We start from the raw sequence: 20,312 nt of genomic DNA on the forward strand, positions 1-20,312 counted from the left end.
CTGCCGGCGCCGCTCTGGCCGCAGGCGCGGGGGGCTCCCGGCGCACGTGGGTTCGGTGCCGGGTCCCGGGGCTGCCGGCGGGCCCCGGCCATGTTCGCGGAGGAGGCCTGGGCCGAGGGGGCGGACGGCCTCGCGCCGGGCCGGGTCCCGCCGGTGAGGGGGGCCGGGGGGGGCCCGGCCGAGCCGCCCCGCGCTCCGCAGGCCCCCGGCGCAGCGGAGCGGAAGCGGCGCCAGCGGCTCCTGGCCACCCTGCAGCGCCTCGAGGCGGCGGCCGGGACCCGGCCGTGCCCGCCGGCGGACGGGCAGCCTGCGCGGAAGCGGCCCCGGAGGCGGCGGCAGGCCGCGGGGTGCCGGGCCGAGGCGGAGGGGCGGCCGGCGGGCAGCGCGGAGCCGGGGGCTGGGCGGGAGGCCGCGGGCGGCGGCGGTACCGGGCCGCCCTCCGGGGCGAGCGGGACTCGGGCGGCCGCCGGTAACGGGACCCAGCGCGCCCCGCGGGGATGCGGCGCTGGAGGTCGCGCGGCCGCGGAGCGGGACCGGAGCGGCGCCGAGAGCCGCCGCGCCGCGGTGCCCGCCCCCACGGGGCCCCCCGGGGTCCCGGCCGAGCCGCCCGCGGCCCGGCCCGCGCGGAGCTCGGAGGCGGAAAGGCCGGGGCCGGGGGCTTCGGCTGCGGGACCGGCACAGAGGCTGACTCGGCAGCAGTGGAAGAACAGGCAAAAGAACAAAAGGCGCCAGAATAAGCTCAAAGCGGGCGCTGGGGACGAGAAGGAGGCAGGCGTGGAAGCAGGCACGGGAGCGGCAGCTTCGGAGCTGCCTGCCCTGGAAGCAGCCCCTGCGGGGAGGTCGGCGGCCCTGCGTGCACGGATGGAGGAGCGGCTGCTGTCGGCCCGGTTCCGGTACATCAACCAGCAGCTCTACACTTCCAGCAGCCAGGAAGCTGTAAAGCTCTTCCAGAACGACCCCGAAGCTTTCCAAATCTACCACCGCGGCTTTGCTCAACAAGTGGGGCGCTGGCCGGAGAATCCCGTGGATCGCATCATCCGTTACTTGCGCCGGCGGTGAGTGTGGGAAGAGGCAGGGGCTCTGTGGAGGGCCAGGCCCAAGACAGTGTGTGGGCTGAGCTGTGTGGGTGGTGGGCAGGGCAGCGTTATCAGCCTGTGTTCTCTGCTTCTCCTCAGGCCAGCTTCTCTGGTCGTGGCAGATTTTGGATGCGGCGACTGCAAGATTGCGAACAGTGTCAGAAACAAGGTTCATTCTTTTGACCTGGTACCTCTCAGCCCACTTGTCACTGTGTGCGACATGGCCAAGGTAGGGGGGCTGGGGCTGTGCCTGCGGTGCACTGAGCAATGAGGGTCCACGTCGTGCAGAGTAAGGGAGCCTTACACGTGCTCAGAGCCGGGGAGGTGCAGGGGAGGAGGCTGTGTGCGAGGGGTGGCAGAGCTCTGTGGCTCTCCAGGCTTGCTGAGACAGCAGCGTGCACCCATGCGGATGTTCATGGTGGCTCGTGGCATTGAAGCTGCTTGTCAGGTTTCAGGGTGTACAGACCGAGGTGTCAAGTTGTGGGGGACAGAAGAAGGTATTTGGGAGCACCAATGGGAGGGATGAGAACCTTGTGTGTGAGAAGGAGTGTGTGTTTGTTCTCATACGGGGGTACCGCTGTTTGTTCCTCCCACAGAGAAGGTGCTCGGGTGAATCTGAGAGCTGTGGGAGTGCCAGAGAGAGGGACAAGCTGCCCGTCCCTGTTGCCATCCTCCCTTTGGGGCTGGGTCTCTGTGTTGGTGTTTCATAGGTGCCTTTGGCAGCCGAGTCAGTGGACGTTGCGGTTTTCTGCCTAGCGCTGATGGGCACCAACCTGCAGGAGATCCTGGAAGAGGCAAATCGTGTGCTGAAACAGGGGTAGGCAGAGACGTGCGTGCAGCTGGGGCTGGGTGCGGGGGCGAGCCCCAGGGACACAGACGGGTTATGGCGGGCAGTGAGGGGGGAGGCCGGGGGGTCTCGCAGTGCCACCCCTCACAGCGGAGCCGTTCCCGCAGCGGTACCCTGCTGGTGGCTGAGGTCGCCAGCCGCTTTGAGGACACGCGAGCCTTCATGACCGCCATGGCCCAGCTGGGATTCAAAAGCGTCTCCAAGGTGCGTCCCCGAGCACACCGGGTGCCGCAGGGCGCGTGAGGCTCCCCCGGGGGAACCGGGGAGCTCGGGGCAGAGCCCGCGGGTCCCGGCAGCAGGGGCTCGGCCCGGCCTGGGGCTGGGGGGGCTGAGCCTGGGCGGTGACGGGGCTGGGGGCGTGGGGCCGGGGACACGCGGCCGCCCGTGACGCCGCGCCCCGCCGTGCCTCGCAGGACTTCTCCAGCCCCTTCTTCTTCCTGCTCGAGTTCTCCAAGGCGGCCCCGCCGCGCCCCCGGCCCTGCGCGGGGCTGCGCCTGCGGCCCTGCCGCTACAAGCGGCGCTGAGGGGCGGGGCCGCGCGGGGGGGGCGGGACTTCGGGGCCGGCCCCCGGCAGCGAGCGGGGCGGGGCCTGCGCGCCCCCGACGTGTGGGCGGGGCCGTGCCCGGTGCCTTCAGCCAGTGGGGCGGCGGGCCCCGCCCCGCGCACGCGCAGTTCTAATAAAGACGCTGTTTCCGTACGGGCTCCCGGTGCCTGGGGGGGGATGCGGGCAGGGCGGGGTGGGGCAGGGCGGGGCGGCGCGTGCGCAGTGCGCGCGGGCCTGCGCGGCGGCGGCGGCGGCGTTTCCTGCCGGGGATGTCGGGGCCGGGCGGGCCGGGCCCGGGCCCCGGCGGGGGGAAGCTGGACATCAACCGCGCCGGCGTGGCCGAGCTCGAGGGGGCGCTCAGCGGCATCGGCCGCCGCCGCGCCCGGGGCATCGTGCGCAAGAGGGAGGTGAGCGGCGGGGCCGAGGGGCGGCCCGGGGCGAGGGTCCCGGCGGGGGGCGGGAGGGGAGCGGCGCGGGGCGGGGGGGCTGGGCCGGGTCGGGCCGCGCACCCCTCGGCCTGGCCCCGGGGTCGCTGCCGGGGCTGCGGGCGGGGGAGGGCCGGGCCGGGCCCCGCCGCCCGTTTCCGCAGCCTCACCCGGCGCGGCCTGCGGCGGGGCGAGGCCCTGGGAGCCCGTCCCGGTCGGGGCTGCCGCTCGCGGGTGCGGCCGGGTGCGGGCCCTGCGGAGCCGCCGCGCCGGGGCCGGGGCCGGGGCTGCGAGTTCCGTGTGCCCGGGGTGGGTCCCGCGGGCCGGCGGCGGTGGGGGAAACGCGGGGGGGGCAGGGGCTGCCCGGGGCGGTCACCGCGGGCTGGAGGTCCTGCCGCCCCCCCCGTGGGCTGTGTGACTGCCGCTGGGAAATGACAGAGCCGGAGAGTCACTCACGGGATGACTGAGCCACCCGTGTGACGGAGCCGTGAAGCAGGTACGTGTGATCGCAGGCCGTGCCTGTCACGGTGCTTTCAGCGGAGACAGGAAGATTAATGCCCCAGAGAGCTGTCAGGATCGTAGCTGAAACATGGCATCCGTGCTGAAAGAGGCAGAGAAGTGAGGCAGGTGGAAATGGAAGGCCAGGTTCCCGGGAGAAGACTGGAAGAGCTTGACTTTTTTTGGCCTGGAAAAGAGGAGGCTGAGAGGGGCAGGGTCACCAGCTATAAATACAGCAGGAATGTAAACACCGTGGAGGCAGAAGAGCCACGGGGCTCAGCAGCCACAGGGCTGTTGGTATGGGAACAGGTGAGGACAAATTCATAGAAAAAAGGCTTATCATCAGAGCAGCGGTTTGGGGTAAAACTTTATTGTGGAGAAGCAGAAGTGCTGTAATGATGCCTGACAGCTTTGAGGGGATGGGAGGGGCCTTGTCTTGGCCCAGAGGTCTGTGTTACCATCACGCTCCCACTGTTCCTGATGATTTTAGGCCCTTTGACTTTGGTTTGTGGCAGAAGCTACGTGGAGGCTGTGCAGGCTGTGGATGTGATACCTTGTAAGTCATGGTCCTCGTGCCTGTGGGGCCAGGCAGTGCCTGACCTGGTGTTTTCATGGAGCGAGGGGTGCCCTGCACACGCACGTGTGTGCACGCACCTGGCAGAAGGTCGGGGCTGTGTCCAGTCCTTGGAGATTGACTGTGGGGGCCGGTAAATGCACCTGGCCTTGGGACTAGTGAGCTGGAGGGTGCAGTTCCCCTTTCTGAGCTTTTGTCGTTTGCTTTTGGGTGACTTCTCCACCTGCCAGTAACAGCTCTAGTGTTACTGCTGTTCCTTGTGGGTGTGTGTGGTTGGGCATTGTCGCAGCTGCTCAGAGCTGGGGCAGTTTGCAGAAACAGGAGGGACTGCATGGGAGAAGCAGCTCGAGGCAGAAGGCACTCCTTACTGCTGATGGGTATAGGAGTAGGGACTTGAAGTACAAAGGTACCGCTTTATTGTGGGACCCCGAGCCTCCTTCCCCCAACACCTCAAATTATTAATGGGAGCTGTGGGTGTAAATGAAATGGAAGCTGCTTGGTCACTGCCAAGAAACAGCCCCTCAGACGAGGGTGTCAGTAAGCCTGGTCCTCCCTGGAGGCTGATCCTGTGCTCCACGTTGAGTCTTACTTCTCCCTCTCACAGGAGCTGAAGGGCTTCAATTCACTCGATGACCTTCTCCACGTCAAAGGTATCACCACCCGCATCTTGGAGCTGAACAGTCAGCGGATGACTTGCAGAAGGAGGCCAAGCAGTGAGGAGGCTGCTAGGGTGAGCCCTGGTCTGCAGGGGGACAGTAAGGCTCCTGTGCCTCAGGTAGGAAAATAAAGTTAGGGCTCCTTTCTGTGTGACAGGGATGTAATCCTACCTCCAGGAGCTGGGGAGAAGTGTCCTGTGTTGGGCGAGGGGACAGCTGGTGCAGGAATGGGGAGGTTTGCTGGGCAGGAGACACGCCTGCTTTGGCATCTGCAACAAGGCAGTCCAGAGGAGGCTGCGCCCTTCTCAACAACCGAGCAGTCAGTCCATAATTGCCCTGTGAGGTGGCAGTTTGCTGTCCAGGTCTTCCCCAAAGCAGAGGCTGTGCCCTGCTGTAGGGCGGGTGTGGTGGCCCCTGGGTGCAAGCCTTGCTGGGAGCTGCTCTGCTCGGTGCGTCTGTCCCAAAGTCCCCAGAGAAGCAGTGCTCTGACCCCAGAGGACACTCATGACTTGTCTGCGCACACACCTCCCACCCCCAGCTGCAGAGCAGCTATCCATCAGCAGGCCTCTGCAGCCAGTTGTTGAGTTCCAGTAATTGCTCATCATCAGAGGCCAGAACTGGGTGTGGAGGGAAGTTCTTCCCCGAGGCTGGCAGCTGAGGCCAGAGCCCATTCTCACCAAGGTCCCTGCCTCATCCTCATCCATGGGAGCAGTGGCCACACGCCACCTGCCTGGTGCTGGGGACTTCTTCAGGAAGTGCCTCTTCCTGCTGCTGGTCCCTGTGGGGCTGAGGAAACTCCACGGGGCTCAGGAAAGCTCTGCCTGGCCAAGCCCTTGAGCGTTCTGCTGAGCCGGGGTGGGGGGCAAGGGGTTGCTGAAAAGTATTGGGCTGCCTGGAGGCTGTCAGAGGCAGCTCAGGATGCCCAGTGCTACCCCAGCAGCATGGTCCCAGTGTCCCTTGGTAGCCATGACCCAGGCCTGAGCCCCAGGCCTGGATGCCAGAGGAGCTGATTGAGAAGCCTGGGCCCGGTGCTGCCTCCCAGAGAGGCAGATCCCAGCACCCGGCCTAGGCCACTGCCTCTGCCCCCAGCTGGCCTACAGAGGGCTTGGAGGGGTTGGCGGGTGCCGTGAGGCAGCAAGCAGCCAGCCTTGGGGCTGGGCAGCCTGCCCTGGCTGTCTCCTGAGAACACAGACGCCGAGGCCCTGTTCCTAAACTTAAGCAAACCCAGCCCCAGCTGCCCTGAATGTTTTAGTGCCTGGCAGGAGCCCTTTAAAGCACCAAAGTTTTTCCCTCCACAGGTGTAGTTTTGTATTGTGACCAAATCATCTCCATTTCTTTTCTTCTCCTACGAGATTTTTCTACGGCCTCTGAATCATCTGGGGGAGGGGATCAACCAGTGTATTAGTTTTAAGCATTCTGTTTTAAAACACGGATCGGGCGTTGTGGTAGTGTTGCATTTCTTCCCTGTTTGGATTGTTGAGCCTGAAGGTTGTGTGGAGTGTGACCCCTCATTCCTTTTCAGTCACTGCTTTACAGGATGCGCAGGCCCTGGTGTTTTGCTGGTCCTGCTCTCCTTGTCTTTAGATGGAGAATATTCTCTGAATGTACTGAAATGCATTTTATTTGAGTGAGCGCAGTGTACCAAGTGATGCAGATCACTGTGTGGCTGTCCCATCCTTGCCTCCTACCCAAATGTTGATCTCAAAATGTAATTGGAAAAAAAAATCTACTTCCTTACTGTGAGCAAAACAAATACTGATCAGTGTTTTTCCCACTTGTGGGCCTGCACTCAGCCCATCAGCAGAAAGTGAATTTTCCCAGCGACACCTTCAGAGATCTGTTCGCTGGCGCTGCCTTGATCTAACCCATCTCACCAAACAGCACGTCCGAGGCTGTGGTGTGCCAGTGTTGGGATGAGAAGGCTGTGTCCCAGTCAGTGTACGAGCACGTCTCATTTATGTGATTCATGTAACTGCTTTTGTTAACCAATGTAACGCTTCAAAGAATAAAATCAAATTTATTTGAAAAGACATTTTCAAAGTCTCATCAGCTGGTGCAAAGCGTGTCCCTGTCATCTTACCAGTGGAATCCTGCACCAGCCCCTCTGTTACCAGATGTAAAACTATGTAAAGATTCAGTCGTCTGCCTTCTTCAGTTTTGACACAGTTTTCACACTCCCGGTCTTTGCAATTTCTCCTGTATTCCAAGATTTATTAAAAATAATCGGTGTGAGCCAGTGATCAGCTTGTACTACTCACTGGGACACTTTGGTGCAGATTACCCTGGTCTGCTGGTTGAGAGATGTTCTCGGTGTACTGGCAACAGTTCCTCATTCTCCTGTGATGTAAGGGCATTGTTCTGCTTCTTCCAAGTAATTACTGAGTGCTTCTGCTTTTTGTGTGTGTGTGCAGCTAATCACAGTGCTATATTCTTTGGGGAGAAGGGGTGCAGGTGGTGCTGGGTGGGCACGCAGTGCTCGCACCCCTCCGCTGGTCTTGCTGCCACGGGGTGGGCTGGAGGGCCACTCGCCTTGCCGTGACGGCTGATGCTCAGCCTGTGCCACCCACACATGCAGCAGCTCTGCCCCCTGCTTTGCCAAGCACCGGGTTAAAGGCTGCTCCCACTGCAGCAGGGAAGGGCTCTCTGCACAGAGGAGCCAGTACTGGTGGGTTCAGTATTGTTCAGTGACCCCCTGACCCTGCAACTTCTGCGTGTGCTGCTCAGCCGTGGAGTGGCCTGATGCTGCGTAATTTGGTTGTGTGGCAGCTGTGCCCTCCTCTAGGGCCGGGAAGCATCCTGTCTCCAGGCCTGGCTTGGCAATGGCTGCCTGTCCACAGAGAGTACCTTGGCTTGGTCGTCTGCTCCCCTCTTCCCATCCCTGGCTGTGCCCAGCTCGTCGCTCCCTCCCTGGGACTGTGGAGGGAAGCCCCTGTGTGCTTTGGGCCCTTGCTCTGGCTGGCAGCCCTGCAGCACGCCCCCAGTCTGGTGCCCCCGGGCACCTGAGGGCTGGGGCAGTGATTCTGCATCTCCCTGTCTTGCAGGCAGCAGCCGAGGAGGAAGATGTGTCGGGCCCCTGGGAGCCAGAGCGTGCTGGGGAAGGGAGTCCGGGGTCAGGACCAGAGGCCAATGGTTCCTGCGGGCAAGAGGAGCAGGAGCCAGTCAGCTCCACGGCCTGTGGGGAGCAGGAGCAGGAGGAGGAAGAGGAGGAAGAAGAGGAAGAGGGGAGCTGCTGCAGCGAGGAAGGAGAAGATGGCAGCAATGTCTACTTCTACTACACCATTGGCGAGCGCTGGATAGACTACCTGCAGCGGACGGAGGACGGCGGCCTGCTCCGCCACGTGCGGCCCAAGGTAACGCTGCTGCAGGCACGGCCCCGCTCTGTCCCGCGTCCCAGCCTGGCTCTCCCTGTAGCTGTCAGGTGCAGCGTGGTGTGCTGAGCTCTGGGCCTGGCTGTGGGGCTTGTCTGTCAGCAGGCTGCAGTGCGTGTGGCGCTCTGCCTGCTCCACACTGGACTGTGCCTAGAGAAGGGCAAAGCAGGCCTGCTGTTTTTTTCAGCCACTGCTTTTGTCCCTGTGTACCTGCTCTGCTAACCTTTCCATGCTGGGTCAGATTTTGCCCTCGGAAGGAGAAAATTCTGTTTTTTCCCCAGAAATTAACTCTGCTGCCAGCTCCAGAGCTCAGTTGGCCTTCAGCTTCTGCAGGTTCCCAGCAAGAGCGTGGTCTTGGAAGACTGGCTGGGCTGGGTCTCCTGCTCTGTCACTCTTGGCAGAAAATCGGTGACCCAGAACGTGCACAGAGGGCTGTGCTCCACCCTGCTTTAACTTGTCCTTCCCCTTGCAGATGAAGCGGAAGTCGGAGAATGGCCTGGACGGCAGGGCCCTCTCCCCTGGTAAAAAGCTGTGCAAGGGCTCTGAGTACAGCAGGTAAGATGAGTGCTCTCTGTGGTGAGCAGCATGTTGGCTTGGGGAGTGGGAAGACCTCAGTTCAGCAGTCCCATCCCTCAGTCACCTAGAAGCACTGCTGAGGTGGTGCAGTCTCCTTTTTTGAGATCTCCTGTAGCTGTGCCTGGATGTGGTGCTGGGCAAGCAGCTCTTGGTGGCCTTGCTGGCGCAAGGTGGGAGTAGGTGCACCCGGAGGTGTCTGCAGCCTCAGCCACGCTGTGATTCTGTCATTCCATAGAGTGGGTTAGGGTAAGGGGAGTGTGTGTGTAGCCATGGTCCCTGTGGAAGGCTTGGGGAAAGGCGTTAGCCTAGGGGAGGCTCAGGGTTTGTAGTACATGGGGACCGACGTTCCGAGAACTGCTTGTACTGATGGCCCAAAGTAGTGCTGGCATTTCTCACCTTTGCTTTCATCTCCCCCGTCTGTGGCCCAGGACCCTGGGTCCCTGCATGCCCAGTCCCACCACCACCTTTGGGGACCTGCGCAATGCGAAGGCAGGCCAGGCACGGCGCCGCTGCATCCCCTCGGTTGCTCCTCCCCCTGAGCTGCAGGACTGGCTCCGCACCTTCCAGGTAGGCACAGAGCCCTGCCGAAGGGTTCACCGGGGGTGGCACTGTGAAGCTGCGGGGCTGAAGGGCAGCACGAGGGGGGCCGAGCCCTGCGGAGTCTGTCTTTGTGCAGCCTGCTGTAGGTGGGGGTTCTGGGTCCCATGGTGGAGTTTCAGTGAGTTTTTGCCCTTAGCTAAGGGAACGCAGATGTGATGTTGGCCCACCTCCTGTTTCCACTGGGCAGTGTGTCCTTTGGGGCAGTGTTGCTTTGTCCACCATCACAGAGCACCCATATCACATTGTGTGTGACTATTGGAGCTCCCAGCCCCACCTGTCTTGAGGTGTAAGTGCTGGAGCCCTGGTTGACTCCAGAGGCCTTGCTCTCCTACGGCTCAGGTGCTCCTGTGCCACTTGGTGTCCCTGCTGGGGTTGGGGTGGGCATAGGCAGACACAGAGGAGCTTGTGAGGGCCTGCCGTGTGTGCAGGCAATGTGACTGATGTCCCTGTCCTCAGCGGTGGAGTGGCCCAGAGAAGCTGCTTGCTCTGGATGAGCTCATTGATCGCTGCGAGCCCTCACAAATCAAGTACATGATGCAGGTCATTGAACCGCAGTTCCAAAGAGACTTCATTTCCCTGCTGCCCAAGGAGGTGAGTTGAAGCAAGTGATGGGCTCGCCCTGGTGCCGTGTGCTGGTTACCAGCCCTGGGAGCCCGCTGTGCACTTGTAACTCGGCTTCTGATCCTGCAGCTGGCACTCTATGTCCTCTCGTTCCTGGAGCCTCGGGACCTGCTCCGTGCTGCCCAGACCTGCCGCTACTGGAGAGTCTTGGCTGAAGATAACCTGCTTTGGAGAGAGAAGTGCCGTGAGGAAGGTAAACACCTGTCCTGCATGGGGCACACTGAGGCTGGAATCTGCAGCCACAGTACCCAAAGTAGGGGAGCCCACAGCTCTCACTGCTGTGTATCATCTTGGCTCCTACCAGGATGGGGACGTGGACCACCCGTGTGCCAGGAGAAAGTCTGCATCATGCTGCATTTTCTTCCCACAGGCATTGAGGAGCCCTTGAACCTACGGAAGCGGCGCCTACTGAGCCCTGGGTTCATGTACAGCCCCTGGAAATTCGCCTTTATGCGGCAGCACAAAATTGACATGAATTGGCGCAGCGGGGAGCTTAAAGCCCCCAAGGTAGGTGCCTTCAGCAGTGCATGCTGAGAAGCAGACTCCAGAGCTTTGACATGTAGGAATCTGGTTAAAGAAGGAAGCAGCAGAAAAATATCCATGACCAACAGAGTGAGGTCATTAACAATTTTAAAAGCATCTTGGGAAAACATTCAGGTGTCTGGCCTGTCTTCAGGAAACACAAGCCAGAGACATTCACCTGCAAGTATTTGAATTTAAACTTCCCTGAAGCTGTAGGTCCTGCCAGCTTCCTGCAACTCCTGTCCCTGCCTGAAGAGAGCAGATCCACAGCACAGCTTGTTTGGAGTTTTTGCATGTGCTCTGGCTGGCAGCGTAGCTGGTGTCAGGGATTGCCACAGTGGATGGTACAGGAATGCAGCTCTGCCAGTGGAAAAAGGGTTGCCCTTAACCCCAGAAAAGGAGTTTTCCACATGTTCACCCCTTCTCTGAGTGCGTGTTGCAGGGCTGTAGCTAACCTTGGCATGCAGGGAATGGTACAGCCCTCCTAAGGCTTAGCCAAGCCTTGTCCCTGGTGCATTCCCTGATAGGGTGTCGCAGAGCGCTTTGATGTTGGTTTTGTCTCTCTCTGCCAAGATCCCTTCCTGCCCCTCGTCCCTATCCTGCAAACAGAGCAGAGCCCCAGCCACCCCTGCAGCCAATCCTGCAGGTGATAGTCTCTGTCTTGCTTTCCATCCCCAGGCTTTCTCCAAACCCCCCGTGTCCCCTGCCCTTTCTCCACACCCCTGCAGCACCCGGTGAACAGCAGTGTTGGGCATGCTGTGGGGACTGCAGTAGTGGCAGCAACCCTGAGCCCCTGATGCCCTTGGTCACTGCGCCAGCTGTGAGCAGAGCTCCCCAGGGCCCCGCCACTGGGATGTCTCCCTGCACCACCCCCTCGCAGTGCCTTCCCTGCACTGGGCAGCTCCAGGCTGGCCGTTGCACCGAGCCTCTCCTCACTGTGCTTGGCTAGGTCTGCCTGGCCTGGGGCCCTGCTGAGCTGCCTGTCCTCTGCCCCTGCAGGAGTCTCAGCCATCGCCTGCCTCCTCTGCCTGCTGCTGCATTGCTGCTCAGGGAGGTGGAAGTGGACGCAGAGCTGTTTGTGTTCTACCTGCCTCCCAGGGAAGGTGGAGCTGGTGGTCCTAAATGTGCTCTGTCTCACGGACACCGTTTTGTGATCTAGGACAAAACATTGTCTCTGAGCTCAATTGCTAGTGCAGCCTTAATAGCCGCAAGGGTCAGTCCATGCATTGGAATTCCCTTGTAGCCCATTATCCCCCAGCAGTAGCTCCCAGATGCCCCCTTTGTCTCTTTCTGTAGCTGCTACCCAGCAGAGAAGCAGCAGGGCGGTGGCTGTTGTTACAAGAACCCATCTCCTTGTACTGCACAACTCCTTCCTCATTCATGGTCTTCTCTGTGCAGGTGCTGAAGGGACACGATGACCATGTCATCACCTGTCTGCAGTTCTGCGGCAACCGGATAGTCAGTGGCTCAGATGATAACACGCTCAAAGTGTGGTCAGCTGTCACTGGCGAGGTGAGCTGTTGTCCCACAGTCTGTCACAGGGCTGCTCTGCCGGCACAGTGAGAGTCGTGCCGTTCCTCTGCACTGCTGCAGAGAGGGTGGAGATATCACAGCCATTTGGATGGGTTTATCTGGTCTCTGACAAAAGTGCAGCTGGGGGGAGGAATTGGCAGATCCCGTGACTGCATGAGCAGTGGGAAGAGCTGTCTTAAGCTAGGGGAGTCAGTGTTGGCATAGTAACAGATGAGCAAGAGCTGGCTACACGTCTTTTCACCAGTGGTCAGCAAGTATGGACCGCTCTCCTGAAGACCAGACAGGTCAAGAAACTTGATTGGTTTCAGAACAGCAAGTGACTGTTGTGGGAGGACTCTGGTGGGGACCTGAGTTTGCAGGGAGGTGGGTCTCTGACCTGAAGTGCCTTACCAGTCTCCTGCCCTGGAGAAGTCCTGTTCTTTGCTGTCCCTTCTTGCTGTGTTGTTCAGCCTTTCCCAAAGCAATGCCTCACATCTCCTTGTTCTTTGCAGTGTGTGCAGACGCTGGTTGGCCACACAGGGGGTGTGTGGTCTTCCCAGATGAGGGACAGCATTGTCATCAGTGGCTCTACGGACCGGACACTCAAAGTGTGGAACGCAGACACAGGCGAATGTGTGCACACGCTGTATGGGCACACGTCCACAGTGCGCTGCATGCACTTGCATGGGAACAGGTATGGGGTCAAAGGTGTTTGGGGTCTGGTCGGTGGGGTGGGTGAAGGTCAGGGAGTATTAGGGTCTGGGCCAGTCTGTGGGGTCTGATCTGGTGCAAGTGAAGGTGCAGAGGTCTTCTGGGCCTAAGCTGGTCTGCTGCCAAAGGATGCTGGGTGGGAAGAGGCCCTCCCTGGGGAGGGTAAGCTGGGGCTGCCCCTCAGAAAGCTGCTATGCCCCGGCTTAGCTCAGCTGGGTGAGGTCTGGAGCTGATGCAGGCTCCAAGTGCACCCTTGCTCACAGGGTTGTGAGTGGCTCGCGGGATGCCACTCTGCGCCTCTGGGACATCGAGACTGGGCAGTGTCTGCATGTGCTGATGGGGCACGTGGCTGCCGTGCGCTGTGTGCAGTACGACGGGCACAAGGTGGTGAGCGGCGCGTACGACTACACAGTGAAAGTCTGGGACCCTGAGAGCGAGAGCTGCACTCATACGCTGCAGGGACACACAAACCGCGTCTACTCCTTGCAGGTAAGAGCCTGGCCCCTTCCCCTCGCTGCGGGGACCCGAGCCTGTCTGTTCTGGCACATAAGAGGCCGTCTCCCCTCCGCATGCATGCGCTGCAGAGGCACACAGACCGTGCTCTGCATAAGATGCTCTCTGCCCTTCTGCCCTGACCCCTCTCACGTGTGTGCGCTGTAGGAACACACAAACCACGTCGTCTCCCTAGAGCGAGGGCGCTGCCAAGGCATGTGCACCCTGCTGGGCCGTAGGGCGCTGCCTGAGCACGGTGGCCTGCCCCAGCCTCTGGTGCTGCACTGCCATGAATTGGAATTGATGATCCTTGTGGGTCCCTTCCAATTCAGGATATTCTGTGGTTCTGTGAGAACAAGCCTCCCTTTCCAGGCAGGCCGTGCTGACCAGTGTCTCTCTGGCAGTTTGACGGGACGCACATCGTGAGTGGCTCTCTGGACACATCAATCCGAGTGTGGGACGTAGAGAGTGGAAACTGTCTACACACACTCATGGGGCACCAGTCGCTCACTAGTGGCATGGAATTACGTGACAACATCCTTGTGTCTGGCAATGCTGACTCCACGGTGAAAATCTGGGACATCAAGACGGGCCAGTGCCTGCAAACACTGCAGGGTGAGTGCGGGGGGGGTGGAACAACTTCCCTTGCTAGGGGAGTTGGAGCAGTGTCATGTTGTTCCTGGCCACCAGATGTGGCAGGGTCATGACAGATGCTGCCCAGGGGTGGAAGAGCCAAGCAGTGGGTGATCTGAAGAGCCTGGGACCGGAGGTGGGAGCACAGGAGGACTAACGGGTACCCTCTGCCTCCAGGGCCCAGCAAGCACCAGAGCGCGGTGACCTGCCTACAGTTCAGCTCCAAGTTTGTGGTGACCAGCTCGGATGATGGTACTGTCAAGCTCTGGGACCTCAAGACGGGCGAATTTGTGCGCAACCTGGTTGCACTGGAGAGTGGGGGCAGCGGGGGTGTAGTGTGGCGCATCCGTGCCTCCAACACCAAGCTCGTGTGTGCAGTGGGCAGCCGCAACGGGACAGAGGAGACCAAGCTGCTGGTGCTGGACTTCGATGTGGACCTGAAATGAACCTGGCCAGTGCAGGCTAGGAGGGAGGATCCCGCGGGCTGGGCGTAGCAGCTGGTCTTGGTGGGGCTGGCCCCGGAGCAGGCGCTAGCTCCCCGCGGGCTGTAAATACTGTTTGCAGCTGTCTGGGCCTTATTTATATATGTGTGAACTCCCTGTGGGGAGCCTGCGCCCGGCTGGGGCACTGTACAGAGGAAGCAGCATGTTTTGTACACTAATATATCGATTTATTTCTGTACCTGGGGCCTGCTTCTCCACCCCTGCTGTTCCATGAGCCTTTCCTTCCCAGAGCTTGTCTCTTTTGGGGAAGCAACTGGTGGCTGCAGCCTCTTTGGCGGATTCCAGGCAGGAGTAGGGATGGTGTGGGCTTTTCTGTCTCTTCCCTAAGAGTCTGATCTCTGAGACCAACGCTTTCCCTGCGCACATATGCTCTTGTCTGGGGGAGCATCCTCTGCATGGAGTCCTATAGCCTGTGGACTTTGGTTTCGTTATGAAGAACGGTGGCCAGCTGACCACATGCATAAGGTGCTGAGCACACCGCATCGGGGAGATCTTGCAGGGCAGCACTGTGTGTAGCACTGCATGTAGTACAGCCTGCTGTCTGGCCAGCTGTGTCTCAGGAAGATGTGGCCCCAGCACTGTCTGAGGGGGAGCAGCGCTATGAGCAGACGTTTTTCCTTCAGCACTGCTCTGGTCCAGGTGAGGGAAGCAGACAGGACATGAGTTCTGCAGTGCCATGAGCATGGGGTGCAGGGCAGCAGCAGGCTGGGCAGTGTCTGGCAGCGAATGCGTCCTGAGCCCCATGCGGTGCAGATCCGCCACTGAGGGGAGAGGGGTGAGGCCTGCGGCCCTGCTGGGGCTGCTGCTCTGCTGAGCCACCAGGACTGCCCCACGGCAGGGCCTGCAGCAGGGTGCTGGGAGGCAGAGCGGGGATGCAGAGCAGGCGGCCCTCCTGCAGCACCCTTCTGGGCGTGCAGCAGTTAGTGGCAACTGCACTGCGTTTCCAGCCACTTCCTGGGCCCTGCAGGTGCAGCACAGCTGTGGCCAAGGCCGGCAGCCTTGCTGTGGGGTGGCTGGCTGGCCCTGCTGCAGGCAGCCCTGCACGTCGCTGGGTCCTCCACCTGGTGCACAGAGCCAGGGAGCGTCCACTCTCCTCCAGCAGGAGCTGGTGTGAAGGTCAGGGCTTGGGCTGGGGTTGTCTCTTGGGGGACACAGCTTCTGCCTCCTGCCCTCTGTAGTCCTGCTCGTAGGAGCGCTGGCCCCCATTCTGCTGGAAGTCCCTCGCTGTCTGGGTAGGGATGGCAGGCAGCCAGGCCTCCTGGCAGCGGAGGAGATGGGAGAGTGCGGTGAGGCTGCCAGCAGCTCATTCCACAAGCCCTGGGCCATGCTAGAGGAGGATGGCTGCTGGGCTGAGGAGCTGCTGAATGCGCATCTGGGTCTCTGAAGTCACCCCATCCTTAGGCAGACACGGAGGCAGGAAGGGCAGAGTGGATGGCTTGCTCATTCTGCTGCAAAAGGCATTATTGCTAATAAGGTGCACATCTTCCCAGCCTTGTCTTTCCCCAAATACACGTGCCACCCACCTTCTCCAGGTAGGTACTCACTGTTACCTGTGTTGAGGCAGCCCTGTAGAGGGGTGAGGAGGCTTTGGGATTCAGCAGGAGCCGGGGTGCAGTGCTTGGACATGGCTGAGCCAGGCTCTGTGCTGCTGCTACATCTCCATCCAGAATAAAGCTTCCATAAGGAACAGAGTCTGCATCTAGAAGGGACTGTCATCAGACCAGCTGGTTTGTAGCATCCCAGCGCCTGAAGGCACAGCTCCTGCTGCTGTGCGACGGTGGAGCTTGGAGAGCAGCCATGAGACTGCATCGGGGTGCACAGGCACAGCCCCCAGGGCCTCGTGTGGCTGGTGGTGCAAGGGGACTCTGCAGCACGTGGCCATGCTGTGTGCAGCACAGCGTCCCCACTGTGCCCCTGCTGCCCTGACCACGTCTGCTGGCTCAGTGCCTGGCCACGGGTGCGCAGCAGGAGCACCAGTCCAGGCGTCTTGCTGGAGGTGGTGCCAGCCTGCGGGCACTGCAGGGCTGGTGCAGAGCAACCAGAGGGCCCTGTGGGCTGCAGTCCCTGGTGCTGCTGATGGCAGTGACACAGCTGGGAGCAGGATGGGAGGGTGCAGGTGAAATAGTGCAGTTGGTGGTGGCCCGCAGATGCGCTGTGAAGACACTGGTACTGTTAATACCCAGCCAAGGAAGGTTCTGGCTGTCCAGCAACACACAGGGGACACCAGCAGTGCCACAGCCTGGCACCATGGGCATTGGTAGCCCCTGCAGCAGGAGCAGGTCAGGCTGTGGTAGGGAAGGCTGGAGCCAACCTGGTGCTTCAGTGGGTGGGCTTTCACTCAGCTTTGCCTATCACAAGGTTGCACACATACGCAATATATATTTTTTTGTCCTCAGCCAAGCAAACTGAGCTGTTTGAGTGGTGGTTGGCATCTTATCAAGTGAGCTACTGCTCTCTGTTCTCCAGTTTTGGAGAACTGGATGACTTTGCAAGCTGGGGGGTGGGTGGGAAGGGGAAGCAGCCTCCTGGTGAAATCCAAAGCAAAAGGAGTGGCCAGCTACTGTAGGATATGCTGAGCCAAAAGCCCAGGAACTTGAAACATCCTGTGATCTGGAGGACAAAAAAGAAACACCAGAAAGCCTAGCCAAGAAACCAGCAGGTCTATGCAGCAGGGTGAGATCTGGCATTGCTGGGTAAGTCACCAGTTTGCAATCACCTGGATAATTAGTCACCAGCTGTGCCGTGAGTGTCCTTATCTGCCTGTGAGTTCCTGTTGCACTAAACAAAATCTTCTGCAAGAAAAAAAGTCTCAAGCAGCTGTGTAAGCTGAAGTGCATGAAGCTGTGTCATCAGCTGCTGTACACTGCCCTCACCCAGCTTGTTACCATAAGTGGTTTGGCAGTGAGTGGCCAAACAAATCTGCCTGCTTGCCTTTAGGGTAAATTATTTCACCCAAATAATATAAATCACCAGGGCTCCTAGTCACAACTGTTCTGGATCATTTTGCCATCTTGGACAGCTGCAAAATGTCAGCGATGAAGGAACTGAGTTCAAGAGAAGAATCTTTGTGCTCTTCCTAAACATGCTATGAAAACCTAGTCAGAAGATCATGGCTCAACCATTGTTCTTAGTTGTTCATGGACAAAACCCATCTTTCCTGATGAGGATGTTACAGTTTGTCAGAGACTTCTGCAATGGCTCCAAATCCTTTGTGTTATGTGTGAAAGCAATTAAGAACCCTCTCTAGCAGCCCCTGGTTATCCACACGATGAGTGATCCATAGAACTGGTAAGTGATTCTCTCTGTATGGGCGCTGAGGTCTGTGCACTTCTCTCCCAGCAGAGAAACATTTCCACCAACACAACAGCTCATCAACGTGGCTCTTAAAGGTGTTGCCCTGAGACAGAATTGGCACGAGATGGGTGGCACTGGGCAGAGTGAAGAGCTGTGCTGCAAGCCAGCCCCCCCCGATCGCACAGCAGGGCATCTGGGAGCGGGGGGCAGCACCAGTGGCACGCGGGGGATTGGGTCCAGTGCAGCAGAGATCATTATCAAGATCATTATCGCCATGTGTTAGAACGGAGCCTGAAGCTGTCCAGCATAAAGCAGGGACCTGGGCACGGTCTGGCCCTGGCAGAGCTGCAGGCAGGGACAGCTCAGGCAACCCTGCTTGGCTTCAGCAGGAACTGCTGCCCTCTGGGAAGGTTCCAGCTGCTGGAGTGTCAGCAGCACAGGGGAAAAGCAACCGCAGGGCTGGCAGCCTGACCGCTGGCATCAGGGAAAACAGGCAGCCCTCAGGAGGAGGGATTTCAGCAGCCTGGAGCTCTGCTCCCTGCAGGCCTGGAGCTTGCAAAGGATGGCAGAGACCTGGAGGCTTTTCCTCCACCACTGCCAGCTGTCAGACTGTAGGGTTGCAGTCAGGAGTCTTGCATTAGTCCCAGGTGTGTGGCTTCACACACAGGCCTGCCAAATTTCTGCAGATAATCTGATTAGGAGCAACAGTGTGGATTAAAGTAAGTGTATGTGCATGAGACAATTATATAATTGCTATTAAAGACACCAATGTCTTTTCTAGTGTTAAGAGTTTGGAGCCACACATCTGGCACAGGTGTGCTGGGTCTGTGGTCTGTAAGAAAGAACGAGGATATTTTCTGCAAACATCTGCCTGTGATATGGAGAACAAAATCTCGTAGTAACAGGAGGCCTCAGTCTGGGAGATGGATGCTGGAGTTGCACAGAATAAATACGGTTTAATTTTTAGGTAGTCTTCTGTAGAGCCACGAGCTGGATTTCATGGTCCTTGTGGGTCCCTTCCAACTCAGGATATTCTATGGTTCTAAATCATCACTGGATTGCCTGGAACACTTTAATACATATTTTTTAGCACAGAAGTGCTGCAGGTAAAGCATTGTTTTAAGCAAGATTACCTGGATAGGGGCTGCTGTGGGGCTGGGAGCTGCACTCCAGCTGCATTCTGCATGGGTGAGCAGAGGATGGGGCAGCCAGCAACAGCTGTAATTGATACTGCAAAAAAAAAGATGAATTTTCCACAGCTGAAGAGAACCTATGTTAAAATTATGCAGGAGGACATTTTCAGACAGAAGAAACTTGGGAGGTTTTTTTTTTTTTTTTTTTTTTTTCTTTTTTTTTTTTCCAGCTTGTTTGATTGTGAAACTAGATTCTTGGCAAGCAAAGAACAAGAAACTTAGAAGGATGCTAAACACCCACTGGAATATAACAATTCTTTGAAATAAAAAGGCCTACGTAACTTGCATTGCACAAAGCAGTTTTTGTTAAAGCCTTGCTCTGGGACTGGCTGAAAAAGCAAGTGCTGCCCCATTCAGCTGTGGGTCAGACCAGGAATCCTGGGCAGGAACAGAACAAGCATCTTCTCCAGCCAAGTCTTTGCATCCTGCTTGCTTGTGCTACGGTGTTTACCACCCTTGCTGCCGCCCTCTGACCCTCTTCCAGGTCAGTGAATGGACTGCAACAATGTTCTGGTTTGTCCTCCAAGATGTTTTCTTTTTTTCCAGTCCTTGGTCTGCTTTTTGACCTGCAGGAAGGGCAATGTTGTCGCCTCTTCCAAGCTTACCTTCCTCAGAGTGCTGTGCAGTAAGGAAACCTTTTAAAGGACATGCCACGGTCCTTGCTGTAGTACTTCAACAAAAATATGACTGCAGGAGCCTGCTGGGCTCTGCTGTGGTGCTCCAGTCCCGCTGCTCTCTTCAGCCCTGTTCCAGTGCTCTCTGTGCATGAAGGCTGCATCCTGTTCGCCGTGGCAGCGCTGCCCTCAGCCTTGCACTGGCAGCCAGCACCTGCTGCAGCCCTTCTGGGTCAGGCCCTGGGCCACCAGCCCATTTCTGTGGGCTGCAGCTCAGGAGTCAGCAGCTCCTCATCTTCCACATCCTTCTCCAGCTCCACTCTCCAGTCGCTGCTGAGCCCGCAGCACAAGGCTGCAGCTGCTGGACACTCTGTGTGTGGCAGTACAGCGGCAGTGCAGACCCTCTGGCACAGGGCAGCAGATGCAGCACTGACATGGCACAGCAACACAGGCTTTGCTGCTCAACACCACACAGGGCAGCATCTCAGACAGCTTACTGGACATCTCACTTTTGGGTAGAAAATCAGCTTCTGGAGGGCAGAAAGGAAGAATGACCCTAGACTTAAGGCAGGCCTGATGCTGGATAAAGCAGAGTCCTACCAAGGTCAGACTCTAACGTTCCCATGGACTTGCAAATAGCCTTGGGCTTCTCAGTATCTGTGCCCCTCAGGCGAGGAAGCCACAAAATCAAATCCTGAAAGCTCACCTGGGGAAAGATGCTTCCAGCTCCCCGCCAGCTGAGGGCTGAGCACCTGGGCACTGCAGTGGTGCCTGCATCCCTGCAATGGGCGCATGTCCCAGGGCAGCTGCGGTTCGTGTGGTACGATGCTCTGTGGAGTGGAACATCCTGCAGCCTCTTGGCCGTGGGCTGATGAGTATGAGGCACAGGGAGCCCACAGGCCAGGGGTGCTGAACCAGTATAGGGTAGAAGAAGGCTTTTTGATAGGAAAGGGGGAAGAAAGAGAAATGTTTTGTTATGGAAGCCCTGGTGTAGGTGGGTTCACAGAGGCACATTCATGTGGCTTGGAGGCTGAAATATGCCAGGCGTCTAGG

The 20,312-nt window shown here is 58.8% G+C and overlaps 1 protein-coding gene and 1 long non-coding RNA gene across 4 annotated transcripts; one reads left to right on the forward strand and one right to left on the reverse strand.

Annotated features, from left to right (window-relative positions):
• The first annotated feature begins 14 nt into the window (after positions 1-14).
• On the forward strand, positions 15-14,336 carry RRP8 (ribosomal RNA processing 8). 3 transcript variants are annotated; one of them, XM_084493350.1, is made up of 16 exons: positions 16-1,055; positions 1,176-1,305; positions 1,787-1,893; positions 2,031-2,127; positions 4,569-4,694; positions 7,662-7,970; positions 8,461-8,543; positions 8,993-9,131; positions 9,621-9,755; positions 9,855-9,978; positions 10,156-10,292; positions 11,706-11,819; positions 12,332-12,513; positions 12,794-13,019; positions 13,427-13,637; positions 13,833-14,336. In XM_084493350.1, the coding sequence occupies exons 1-16, from the start codon at positions 91-93 to the stop codon at positions 14,099-14,101; spliced, it is 3,354 nt and encodes a 1,117-aa protein (XP_084349476.1). In that variant the 5' UTR covers positions 16-90; the 3' UTR covers positions 14,102-14,336. The 3 variants fall into 3 exon arrangements, 2 of the variants coding, with proteins under 2 accessions (XP_084349476.1, XP_084349475.1); XM_084493349.1 differs by having other exon boundaries at positions 17-1,055; positions 4,569-4,739; XR_014684873.1 differs by lacking the exon at positions 13,833-14,336 and having other exon boundaries at positions 15-1,055; positions 4,569-4,739; positions 12,900-13,019; positions 13,427-13,565.
• On the reverse strand, positions 13,917-18,787 carry LOC311421460. Its single transcript, XR_014684877.1, has 2 exons — positions 15,709-18,787; positions 13,917-15,606 (listed from the first exon to the last, which is right to left on the reverse strand). It is a non-coding gene; the product is annotated as an uncharacterized lncRNA (long non-coding RNA).
• Positions 18,788-20,312: the final 1,525 nt, after the last annotated feature.

The sequence above is a fragment of the Aythya ferina genome (genome assembly GCF_964211825.1).
Source record: "Aythya ferina genome assembly, chromosome: 1".
Classification (NCBI taxonomy): domain Eukaryota; kingdom Metazoa; phylum Chordata; class Aves; order Anseriformes; family Anatidae; genus Aythya; species Aythya ferina.